Raw genomic sequence first — 12,770 nt, 5'->3', positions numbered from 1 at the left:
TCAAAGTCCAAATCCTGGTGCCAAAATCAATGCGAATAATTGACTAGATCCACTTGCACCACCCAAAGCAAAATGCCAAGATGCAACCGAGGCAATTCACATAGGAGCTCCGAAAGTCGTCGCTGCCCTGCGACGGAAAGGTGTTCGTGAGGTGGACACAACCACCATAACATTAACAATGCCTGAATCATTACACCGAGCCTTCCGAGTTACCCCACCAGATGGGCAGGAAATTGCCCTCCAAGCACGCATGCATCCGGATCCATAGATTTAAGTTCCAGGAAACTTCTCCGGGTTTCATATTCCAGTGTGCTAATAAAAGTATCTAAGAAAGTGACACTTCATGATAATAGCGTGCATCATGATGATGTATTAACTATGAAGGGTTCATTTAGGCACACTCACATTTTGTTCGTGGAGGAGAGATTGACCCATAGTTGCAGGCCCTTGGAGATCCCCGGCCCCGCCGGCATCTCGGAGTGCACGATCCCCCTGCCGGCCGTCATCCACTGCAGGTCGCCGGCCTTTATTGTCCCCTTATGGCCCTCAAAATCCTCATGCATGACTGCTCCCTGAGATTTGAATCATCACATAGAGGCTTTGTTTATCTAACATCATGGCTTAGATTCATACATATGCTCTTAGAAGTAAAAGAAGCCTTGGGAGGTTTGAGCTGAGAACCCCACAGTTGGTGGCTAAGCAAGAGGTTCGAAGTTGATGGACTAACAACATTGGTGGGGCTCGAGCATGGGCGTTCACCTAATTGGTGGCGGCCCATTCTATAAATCTGGGACACCATTGCCCCACTTCTAAACCAGTCCCACAGAGAGAGAGAGAGAGAGAGAGAGAGAGAGAGAGAGAGAGAGAGAGAGATTTCACAAGGCAGTAGGTCTGATATTTACCTCGAGCATGTAGGTGACAGTCTCAAAACCTGAGGTTTGGAAGAAGAAAGAGAGAGGAATAAGTTAGAACAAAGACATATCAACGGTTCCAGGAATGCAAAGTAAATCTTTCAAATCTATACCTCTGTGCGGATGATCAGGAAATCCAGCAGGAGCAGCAACTGCAATGCATTAGCAGAAACCAAATATCGAATGGTTAGGAAAATGACAGAGCAACATTAAATTAGCATCACATTAAATTTTTTAAATGAGATTAGATACCAAAACCCACCTGAGAACTCATCCAGAACAAGGAAAGGATCAAAGTACTTCAGCTCAAACCTGGTAACACCAGACTACCATTAAGCCGACGGAAAAATAACCGATTTTCGAAGCATTCCAAGAAGATTAATATCGTAGAAAGTTTCATAAAGTTTCGATATGCACCTTCCAATGCTTCTTCTGACAACGGCGCCATCGCCTTCATGCTGAGGTCTTGCTTGAAATTTCCTTACCACATGGCGAGGCTCTTGGAGAACAGGGGAGATCTCTGTTTCAGCCATTGAATCCTCTGTTTGTACAGAGCTTGGGAACTCTGACAAACCGTGAATGGTTTGGGATTGCTTCTTTTTGTTGGAGAGCGGGAGATGGAGCCTGATGGGTTGGGGAGATTGAGAGAGAGAGAGAAGGGGAAGTGGGGCTTTTATAGGGGGCAACTTGGGATCTCCTCCATTGGAGTTTGGACTTTGTGGGGGTTTCGTTATGGGAGACTTCACCTTTTCGGTCAAAGGTACAAAGCCTTGGCCATCTCGTGTTGCCTTTATTCTCGGCTTTGGAAGTCCCAAGTCTCGCGGCCTATGAGTTGATGTCATGCTGATGTTATGCTGATCTTTGTAAGAACTTGGTTAAGGTTCCCTCCGTTTTAGGGACTCGGCAAACTCCTTTATGGAATAAATGAGTTGACTCAATTGGCTTGCTCTAGATTTTTTTTTTTTTTTTGGGTTAAAAATAGCAATATTAAACATAACGTATATGGATACAGCCAAACTCAACAAGGTGCTATACTATGTAGCTAGATTTTTGTATGACTTATGTGCAGGTGATTTAGACCTACTTGCATGTGTAGATAAAATTTACCTCCCATGAACTATCTATAAATGCCCATATAAAAATGTTGCAACCTTGCTTGTTCGTATGTACCCAAAATGGGCACCAATGGGGTGATTCAAATCTATATAGCAAAAAAAAAAAGAAAAAGGATTGTGTTTATATATATATATATATATATATATATATATATATATATATATATATATATATATATATATATATATATATATATATATATATATATATTAAGGTGAAAATGCATATACTCTTAGTGATTAACTAAAAAACATATTTTTTTATTTATTTAGAAAAATTCCATAATGCTTTTTATTTTTCCTTCAGATCTAGCTTTTTATCCTACCTCTATTCTGGATTAGTAATCACGAACCTTCTATCAACAGGACAAATAAGTGAATTTCTCCCTTCGAGAAATTAGAATTAGAAAAAATAAAAAAGAGTTATCTAGCCTTCTTATGTATTAATATAGATAATTAAAAAAAGATCAAAATCAAAATAAAAAGAAATAAAAATAAACTAAAGAATACAAGTTATTTCCATACCTATCGCTAATCTCCATTTTTCCTATGAATACCTGTCTATATCATTTTTAATGTGATAAATGTAGTGACATGGCATGAAAGATACAAGGGACGAATTACAACTCAACTATCTTAACTGCTATAGGATAACTCTCATGGATGTACTTAAAAAAGACATTGATGGTAGAGACCATCATTCAAGCAGCATAAAGAATGAACCAAGAATTATATATAAGGAATAGCGAAGATGAGATGTTTAACTGTAAACATGAAGGATTCAATCAAGAGTCATAATGACATATAGTGACAATCCCTAAAAAATATCCACAAAGATATGTGATCATGGTTTTATTGCATATAAATTGGAAAATTAGATTTTTTTTTTTTGTTCATTTTGATGGATCACATGCATTAACCCTAATGGTCCAGACTTAATTTTGACCTCAAAATTGGTAATACAACCATTATGTTTGGCCCAACAGACTACAAATTCTTTATTTCGCGTTTCCCTTTATAACCTCTTGTGCTTTTAGCCAATTACCAGCATGACATGATGACATACTAATGATGACAATTTTGTTTCTCTCACCATGTACATGTGTTTTGAAGAAACTTTTAGATTCAAATCCCAACTCTCTTCTTCTATCAGCATGTGGAGTTTGACTAGAATTGTCCCTTTTTGGTACTGGGATTTGTGCTAATCTCGATCTATCTTCAATCATTCACTTGCCATGATTAGCATATTAAAGTTATTTTTGGATGAGTTCAACTCAAATGTTCTCGGCGGATGGATACATTAAGTTGTCCATTTTTTTATGACTTGATTAAGAGACGTGAAAGACTGCAACGCCGGTGACGACAACGTGGAAGCCAAAGCTTCCATGCGGACTTATGGATCAAGACGTAGCAGTGACGTGTGCATGACTTGAGGCAAGTCTGATGAAAGGGTGACGGCCATTGCCTGGGTATCATAGACCGCGGAGAAGAATAAGGACTATCTCGGTGACAAAACACTACCAGAAAATCCTGGCCGTTTATTTTCTACATCTCCCCATGGAATTTGTGCCCTCAAGGGGCCTTTGCCACGCGGCACGTAGTAGTCAAATTATGTAATAGCGACCAGGAAAGCCGTTTGTGGTTGGCAAGACGCAATCTTACGTACCTGATGCCAAAATCCTTTGGATTATTTTCTTGGACGTAGGCCAGATCAGGTCTTTTTAAGCGAGTCATATCAAGAACACACAAAAGTATTTGGGCTTGATAGACTTAGTTTTGGCTGCACTAGCTCCCAAAACAAATTATAAGAGACGTATATGAAGTAGCTATTTGATTAAGAAAATAGTAATCAAATAATATAGGGGCATTATTAAGTAACAACAACTCATTGCACATGAAATTTGATCCACAATCAGATATTGATTATTAATGTAAATTGATAAATAGCTATAGTTAAATTATTATGAAGCGTAAATTGTATCTTCAATTCAAGAAGGATTAATTAGAAAAATTACTGTATTAGTTCTAAACTAATTCGGATTGGTTTAGACTCGGATTAGGCTATCTAGCCATCTTTAAACTATCCAATTCATGTTTAAGGATCAAGTTTGTGAATTAAATATGATAATTAAGATAATTTTAGTTTAAAATTAGATTTAAATTATCTCAAGCAAACGTAACTATCAAGTACATCTATTTTTTAAGATAATTATTGACACAAGCAGGTGCCAATAATTATCCTAAAAATGATGGCAGCATTACGATATATATATATAATATATATATATATATATATATATATATATATATATATATATATATATATATATATATATATATATGTATGTATGTATGTACACACTTTTGCGTTGATGTGGCATTATGAGCCAAACTAGGGGCCAATCCATGAGGGCATAACCATAACATTTGAAAAGTCCTTGTTTTGCGGTTTATCCACATGCATAGTTTCTCATGTGATTTTATTTTATTTTATTTCCTCTTTTGGTACTTATTTTAGTCTTGTCTCATACTTTTATCTGCATTTATTTACTTGTTAAATGATATTTAAATTTATCAAGGAGTTTGAGTCAAAGCATGGATTAGAGTAGAATTCATACTTTTATGTGCACCCTGATGCGAGCTATGAAGCGCGGAAACAACGACATTGTACCCAAAAGAAGAAAAAAAAAAAGAAGCAAGTGTGACGTATGTACGACGCCATACCAAAAGCATGATGACACAAGAATGATGCATGGCGTGGTCACCAATGTCTGAAGTGCCATAATTTTGCTACGATAAAAAAACGTCTGGAAAAATGGTAAATTATTATCTTACTTTGTCAACATTGCCAAAAGTACACAACCTCTTATTTAATTTTAAAATTTTAATTATATTTCTAAAAAAATTAAAAATAATATCTCTATGTATAAGATAAGACTGCGTATATCTGGTCCTTTTCAAATCTACAATGAAGCATCATGCACTATAATTTTTTTTAATTTCAAAAATTATACTTCGAATGCAATGTGATCCTTCCAACAATCTATCTATGTTAAATGAGTTTTAGAAAAAATGTATTACATAATCATCACATGATAATTTGAACTAGTTTTACGATAAAACTAGCCTTTGTTTATAGGATTAAGGATAGTTTTAGGCATCTCTCCTATCCAATCTCATCCTCATCCTCCCTCTCTCTGCCAATGGTGCTTGAAAGATTGGTACTGGCCATTTGGCCCAATGACCATATGGTGGACTTGCCGGGGCCACCATCACCTCTTTCTCAATGCCATCCTGGCCCCTCTTGTCCTACTCCAAAACCGGAGTTACCAGAGTAACCAAAGGCTAAGCTAGCATAGCCTCTTCATTGCCTAGTTACCAGAGTTTGATGAGAAAAGTCCGGTGGAGAATGGAGCGATGATGTGAGTTGGTGCTGTTGGGTAAAACAAAATGAGCCTGACTTCGCTTCCAACCCTCTCAGCCATGGGTAGAGGCAGCCAAAGATTCTCATCCCGGCCTCACTGTCTATTACCAATAAAGGCCGCATGGGTTCTATATTGAATGCTCTCAAGCCTTGATCGGCATCAAAGGTGGAATTTTTGGGGAGGGTTACGGGGGAACCCAATGGGTTTTATAAAGGTGTTAAAAAAAATGAGAGAAGAGAATTATATTTCTGTCTATCTATTATAATATACAAGAGCAACATTTATATAGAGCTAGAAGACTGACGAAGTTTGGTAAGGCCGACTAAGTTTGGCATAATCAGTCTTTATAGAAACCGATAATATTTGGCACAATCAATGGTCCTACAATAATTCTAATATAAGGCAATTTTTGGACCCCAGGGCAAAAGTCTTTTGTATGAATTCAAATATGAATGGTGGTATGAAGAGTTAGTGGGGAATGCCATATAAGACCTGAAGGGCGTTATGGGAGGAATGTCGAAGAGGTGAATCAGAGGAATCCCAGTGGATTTTTATAAGAAACAATATTATCAAAACCCTGACTAATTGGCAACAGAGAGGAGGGTCTTTTAGAAACTTTGGCAGAACCCGAATGCTATGAATGATTGCAGCATGGTAAGGTTTAGGGAGCCATATTGGAATCCTCCTACAGGCTTGACGGAGTTAAGCTGTCTGGAGGGAATTCGAATGTAAAAAAAATATTCTATTGCGCAAGCTGTATTTAAGCAAGTGCCTAATAGGTAATGAGCTAGGGTAAATTTGTCAAAATCCAAATTTATATAATAAGAAGAACTAGAGAGGTGATATCGTAAATAATACACAAAGGGTTTATGAAGAAAGTGTGAGGATTCATGTGGGCATGTGTTGAGTCCCACATTAGTTATTCACCGAATAGATCTTGGGTATTTATAAACGATCAAAGAACCCAAATAATACCTTTTGGCTAGCCTTTTTGGATGAGGTCCTGAATTATTACGATGGTACCAAGCGGACCTGACCCATAATCTATGTGGACTAGGGAGCACAGCAGTACGGATTCATTGGAGCTGATCACGGGCCAATCGTGGTGCTTGTGATTAGATTTGAATAGATTTAAAGGTTGTGACAGAAAGAGCTACAGATATCCATAGAAGCCGAGTGGATCTTATTTAGAAAGACCTGTACATTTTTTTTAATAGAGACCAACGCGGTATCAAGCAATGGGCTCTAATAATCTTCAGCAAAACTTTGCTTTTTTTCATAATAGAATTGACCATTCTCATCATAAATTATCTACTTGTGAGCCTTTTAAATTAGTGGTTGTAAGGGTACTATTAATGAGCTGGATGAATTCTGCAAAGAAGGGAAGGTAACAAATGCTGTAGACGTTTTGGCTTGAGGAAAAATGTGTGGTTGTGGACCTTCATTGATATTTACATGTGATGCAAGCATGTGGAGAGGGAAGGTCTATGAAAGAGGCATGATTTGTCTATGATCACATAGCGCGAACAATAGTTAATGTTGAAGCTAGGGTTGATAGCAAGATTTTAGGTATATATATCGAATGCAGTTTGATTGTTGATGCTTCATGGTTGTTCGATCCTCGTCCGAGCTAAGCATCCTGAGATGCTCTGATTATGTGTTAGGGTTGACATTTGAGTGATGCTCTACCGATTCGTAGTTGCTTATGTAAAAAGATTTTCACGAACATGACTGCATGCTAGTAGCCATGCGCAGAAAGCAGCAGTTCAGATCATTAGTGAAAATGCTTTAGGTCCCAAGTCTTGGGGAGAAAGAAAGAAAGAAAGAAAGAAAGCCTTTTCAGAGGATGGATGCTCTATATTTCACTGTATATTTCACTGAAAATGCTTTAGGTCCCAAGTCTTGGGGAGAAAGAAAGAAAGAAAGAAAGAAAGCCTTTTCAGAGGATGGATGCTCTATATTTCACTGTATACTTCTGTGCTGCTTCAGCACCTCAGCAAGCCTATGGTCGTTGCATGCTGAATCATGATAAGTCTAATAAAATTTCTCTCTAACTTACAATCTATGCTAGTAAACTATAAATTACGTGCGAGCAACATCTTGGCTATACATATATGATTGTGCTAGAACAATGTAGAAAATCTTGCACTTTTCTTTTTTTTAGAAAAAAAAAGAAAAAAGAACAGGTGGATATCTAGTAAAACTTGGGTGAGGACTTACACTATTTATCATCTTATAAGCAGTGTGTATTTGAGCAAAGACCAGTTATAAAGTTACTCTCTCTATCACGCTATTATTCAGCTTCCTTATGCCTCTCTTTCTCCGAGCATCGGCCCTTCTTTAATCAAGGGGAAAACAATCCTGCAAGCAAGAACTCTCGATAAAGTGTGCTAATTTCCATGCTCATTGAAGCCACCCCTCACTTTCAAGAGGATTCACAGTATGTTGAGCTTCGATAAAGTTCTTCACTTTGCATCGAATTAAACCACATATTTTACTCTTTGTGCAGGCTCTTATCGATTTCTTTGAGTTTATTCTTGCGAACGTACCTATTAGGCTGGATACTTGAGGTGCATCTAGCATGCAGTCTTTTCTTGGAGCAATTTTTTGGCTGGTTTTGTAATCTTTTTGCATGAATTGCTCTGTCACACTGGCGTTATTCTTTTTGATCAAGGTGGGTCTTGTATAGCTGATGTATCAAGCATTCCCTGGCTGGTTCTGTAGATCAGGCCAGCTCAAATGAAAGGAGATGTATGAAGAGGACAGGACATGTGGTTGTGGAGGCCGCATCAGGTGGGACCCTGGTTAGAACAAGGTTGGTCCATTGGCTTTGGAGCAAAAGATTTTTGGCTTGGCAGGACCCACACTGTACAAGCTAACGAATATCTGACGCATCAGCTGCTGAAGGTGTTGCGTATGGTGTTTTAAAAGTTTTAAATCAATCATGTAATTGATTTGTTGACGTTTCTGTTTTCTCTCAATGGATTTATTTATTTATTTATTTTTTGAAGGCTCTGTACTGTACTTGTACCGTTATTGAAATTCAGATTTTCTTTCCTTTAATCCTGAACAAAAAGTTTAGTTCCAACCCCGCATTTAGTATTGATTATCAGTAAATCATCACTGAACAAAAGCTGAAGAGAATGTTACATTCCGTTCCTTCGGGGTTTGCCTAATGTTATAACATGGCTCATGATAATTTGTCGGATATACTTATGTTGATTTTCTTAAAAAGATTAGTTATGTTTAATATTAAAGCATGAACACCCATGGTTTAGCCAAGGTTTTTCTGACCCTCTACAAGGGTGACTACGTTGAGGTTTGGATTGTTAAATTTTAAACAAATGTAAAATGCAGAGATCATGTAAAATGGACTGCCTTTAACATTTAGCACATGAGGCATCTTGTCCCTCACCATCTTATTTTTATTTGAGCAAAAATAATTAAGAAGATTTCCATCCTATCAAATAAGAGTTTGAGATTGAGGATGTATCAACCCAAAATCTTATCCAAAATGGCTAGTTATTTGTATTCTTCAACCTTTTATAAGCAGCCAAGATCTACCTAGTGGGTCCTTATATACTCCGACCGTTGAAGCCCTAACATTCTTATTAGGCTAAAAATCCAAATTTGTTAAAATCCAATCATAAGTACCACAAATCTAATTACAAATACTACGATCAACCTGTGGTCATACGTTGCAATATCCATCAATCCACATAGGCTATGAACTTGGTTTACTCCGATATTATTTGTACCAATATGAGATCTTATCCAAAAAGACTAACCGGAAGATGTTATATGAGTTTCTACAAAAACTTAAGTTTTATCTAGTGAGTAGCCATCGTAGAACTAAATATATACACGCACGGGTTCAATGGTGTCGGGACCCACGACCTTCAGCTCCGCAAGGCATAAACATGTGGCTTGATGATAAAACCATAGTTAACTTAGGATTCACGCTCTGAATCCATCTCAACCAATCTACTCGATGGGAGTGGTCAAGTTTTGTCCTAGCCTAACAAAGATTTGGATTACAAGTTAAGTTAATAAGCTAAACCTAACATCTCAAACGGATTTTGATTGCTTGTAGTAACCTTTTGGTATATTTAGGCTTGGTTACATTCCTCCAGGTCAAAGCCCAACTTTATTTCTGCAATAGGACCAGAATGGATTGGATTGAGCTAAAACAAATATTAACATGAGCCCGATCCAAAAGTGAATTAGGCCTTGAAAAGCCACGCGCGGACCGGCCCAACTGTAAGTCCCAGTTCTCGGAGTCCATAATTTCTTAGCTTTATCATAAACGTGATTACCTTGGTTCTATCTGTCATGCCGTCAGAAATCGCACCAAAATCCTCTACATGGAATATCCTAGCCATGCTGCTTCCATGGGCAAAGTAAGAGAATATCAACAGCAAGCAAGCACAAATTATATTCAAGTTTAAACCCATTCACTCAAGCACTTTTTTGATCCTTCTTTCTTAAATCGATGCACCGAGCTCTCGATATGCATAGTTGAACAAAGGAACTTATTACCTTTATCTCTTAAAACTTCTTTCAAGTTACTGAGTTTTTTGCTAACAAAATTACCTAGAAGTCGAGATTTGCCATATAGATCAGTATTGTAACATACTAGTATCCAATTAGTATATAATTTTTTATTGGTACCGAACTAGTATACAATCTCATACTATATTGATACTTCGTACGCTTTGCCATTTTGTATTATGCTGTATACTGATATTGTAATAAGATGGTATCAGAATAGGATCCGACACCGAGATAATAAATTTTGCCAGAAGTAATGTGAGGTCAGCATCTCTCAATCTTAGCTTTGGATTTCACCCGAGTTTTTCCCTTTTCTCCTAGATACAAAGAGGGTCATAAGCCATTAGCCTCATTTTTGTGCTACCTTTATATGTTTTCTCAGAAACTAAAATCCGTTTTACCTCTTTTGCTCTTTCAGTGCTAAATGCTTGGTTTTTCCTTCTCTCACACGTAATCACATGCAAATGCGTAGCCAAGGAGAGCCACGATGTGGCTGCATTTGTTTAACTGATGTCATGATAAGATGTGGAAGTGGTTTGGAACTTAGAAAAGGAAATCGGGATGGGTGTTATTAACCCAAGCAGTAGCTTGGCAATAGCTCATGACTATGCCTCAAGCTACAGGTAACTTCTATTGATGGAGTCCAGGCTAGTTTTGATGGCCAACAAAGAGGATGTGGCTATCAAATTAATCTCTCCACCCTCAAGTATGAATTGGATGAAGGGAAGGGATCTGCAGCCAAAGTTGAAAGGAAATGGAAAGTTGCAAGTGGATGAAAGTTAGAATTACTATTCCATTTCAGCTTCTATCTCCAAGGATGTTATGATCATACGATTAGCAGCAACTAGGTAACTGCATCACTACAAAACATCTCAATTTTTCAACGTTATTATGTTTATTTCATTGATCTTCAAACGTGTATACCATTATATATTAGAGATGAGCATTTCAAATTAAGGTGAGGAAGAGAGGATAGATGAGCATTCAATTTTTCAAATAGAATGCTATCCATAGAAGGCTATATTAATTTCAGTCACAATTAGATCTTCTTATAAAACTAACACCAAATATCTCCTTCGTTGTTGTTGTGTATCTCAAGATTATGTAGTACCAAAGATGGCCTGTAGAAGTTTATAAGCTCTAGATTTCAGCAATCTTTTTCCTTAGTAAATAGGACATTGCAATCTTGTTGTCCACAAGGTTCAACCTTTTTAACAAAACTGAAATCACATAGGTGTGTGACTTAAGTATCTTGTTTCAGACAATAATTAGCCTTCCATGATGATGAGACATGCAAGCATATGAGCTTGGTTACACAACTGAATTAAATGGGCCCACTTGACAGGACCTGGGTCTGACTAATACTAGAACAAGAATCTTAGTTATTGGCTTAAAGAAGATTTATTAAAAAGAAGGATAAAGCTTGACTCAGGTTTGGTTTCTAACCATTGGCTATTGAAAGCATGGTCCTGCCTTTGCAATCATTCCTGAGCATCCTTATATGCGCTTGTTAACTCATAAAGTAAAAGATAAACACTAAACCGATGTTAAAAGCTGAGACCTCCTGGGCCTCCACAAGCTCTACGTGTCGAGGTGTTTGAGAGTAGAGGAGGCAAGTTGGGGCTCGCATCTTTCTCACCCACAAATTGACATGATGCAAACACTGCGGTTAGTGAAGTCATTGAGATTTAGTACCAATTACTTGCATTTCTAATTCACCTTTACATATTTTTGGCTAGATTTCTCCTATCCTAGTTCCAAAAATAAATAAATAAATAAATAATTGTATGCATGTATACACGTAAAACTGATATAGTTGTATGTCCTATAAATAATCCTGATACAATTTGTGTAATTGTAATTAGGACAATCCAAATACAATTGTAGTATCTGCAGTTAAATTTGCACGAAGGTTAAGCATGAGATATTGGAGAGTCACGGTGACAGCTTCAAATTTACTGGTCAAATCAATATTATATATGAGCTATTTGTTCTAGTCACATTAAGCTTCAATTGTTGATGAGTCTTGGTTCTGTTGGTTTGATTTTCTTTTCAGCAACTGAAGTAGAAGAATTTTTGAATCTTATTCTTGATCGTCACTTCCTATTATATATATATATATATATATATATATATATATATATATATATAGCCTGAAAAATCATAAAGTTATCCTCAAAATATATAATTTAAGATCTCTACGAAACAGAAATTAAGCCTCCACTTCAGGTCTGCTTGCCATACACAAGGTGAATTTTGAGATCGGCAGAAAGTATTATCTAAGTATGGCTTTAAAATTATGTTGCCTTCAGATCTAAACCATGTTCATGCTCAAACTGTTGAACGATCAAGTCTTATTCTATGATCCAAAATTTACCTATATGTCGCTGCATTAAGATAGACTAGTTACTAAACTCGATCCTCAAAACATCTCCTCCGTTCCATCTTTATAGAGTGGCCACACTAATCTCGTCTGTAATATTCCAATTTCATTAGCCATCTCCAAAGAGACTCCTCTACCTATCCTTGAAATTGGCAGAATTTTGCTCCAAAAATACTAGAAAACAGCCAATCTTTCAAGCTTCCTCACGATAATCAAGCCTCCGTAGCGCGTTTCATCCAAAAAGGAAAAAAGAAAAGAAAAGAAAAGAAAAGAAAAGAAAACTTCCACTGAAACGTTGGAGGTGGGTCTCACTTGGTTGGTGCTTGGCCAGATTGTAATGCCACTTGAGAATTCTGTGAAAAAAGTCCATGCGGCCACTCAGCAG

General features: G+C 37.1%; 1 protein-coding gene and 1 long non-coding RNA gene across 2 annotated transcripts in view; one reads left to right on the top strand and one right to left on the bottom strand.

The window, feature by feature from the left end:
• The window catches only part of LOC103719048 (pirin-like protein), a 3,118-nt gene extending 1,229 nt beyond the window's left edge, over window positions 1-1,889 (bottom strand). The window contains exons 1-5 of the mRNA XM_008808116.4: window positions 1,329-1,889; window positions 1,174-1,223; window positions 1,025-1,063; window positions 903-931; window positions 406-572 (exon numbers count right to left, since the gene is read on the bottom strand). Of these exons, the coding sequence (XP_008806338.2) occupies window positions 406-572; window positions 903-931; window positions 1,025-1,063; window positions 1,174-1,223; window positions 1,329-1,753 (710 nt within the window). The 5' untranslated portion in view covers window positions 1,754-1,889. The remainder of the gene's footprint in view (window positions 1-405; window positions 573-902; window positions 932-1,024; window positions 1,064-1,173; window positions 1,224-1,328) is intronic.
• The window catches only part of LOC120105156, a 17,648-nt gene extending 9,134 nt beyond the window's left edge, over window positions 1-8,514 (top strand). The window contains exon 3 of the long non-coding RNA XR_005507531.1: window positions 7,961-8,514. This is a non-coding gene — a long non-coding RNA (uncharacterized LOC120105156). The remainder of the gene's footprint in view (window positions 1-7,960) is intronic.
• The last annotated feature ends 4,256 nt before the right edge of the window (window positions 8,515-12,770 follow it).

The sequence above is a fragment of the Phoenix dactylifera genome, unplaced genomic scaffold, assembly GCF_009389715.1.
Source record: "Phoenix dactylifera cultivar Barhee BC4 unplaced genomic scaffold, palm_55x_up_171113_PBpolish2nd_filt_p 000207F, whole genome shotgun sequence".
Taxonomy (NCBI): Eukaryota; Viridiplantae; Streptophyta; class Magnoliopsida; order Arecales; family Arecaceae; genus Phoenix; species Phoenix dactylifera.
Note: the sequence above shows the minus strand (reverse complement) of the source record. Positions and strands in the feature narration are given on the sequence as shown.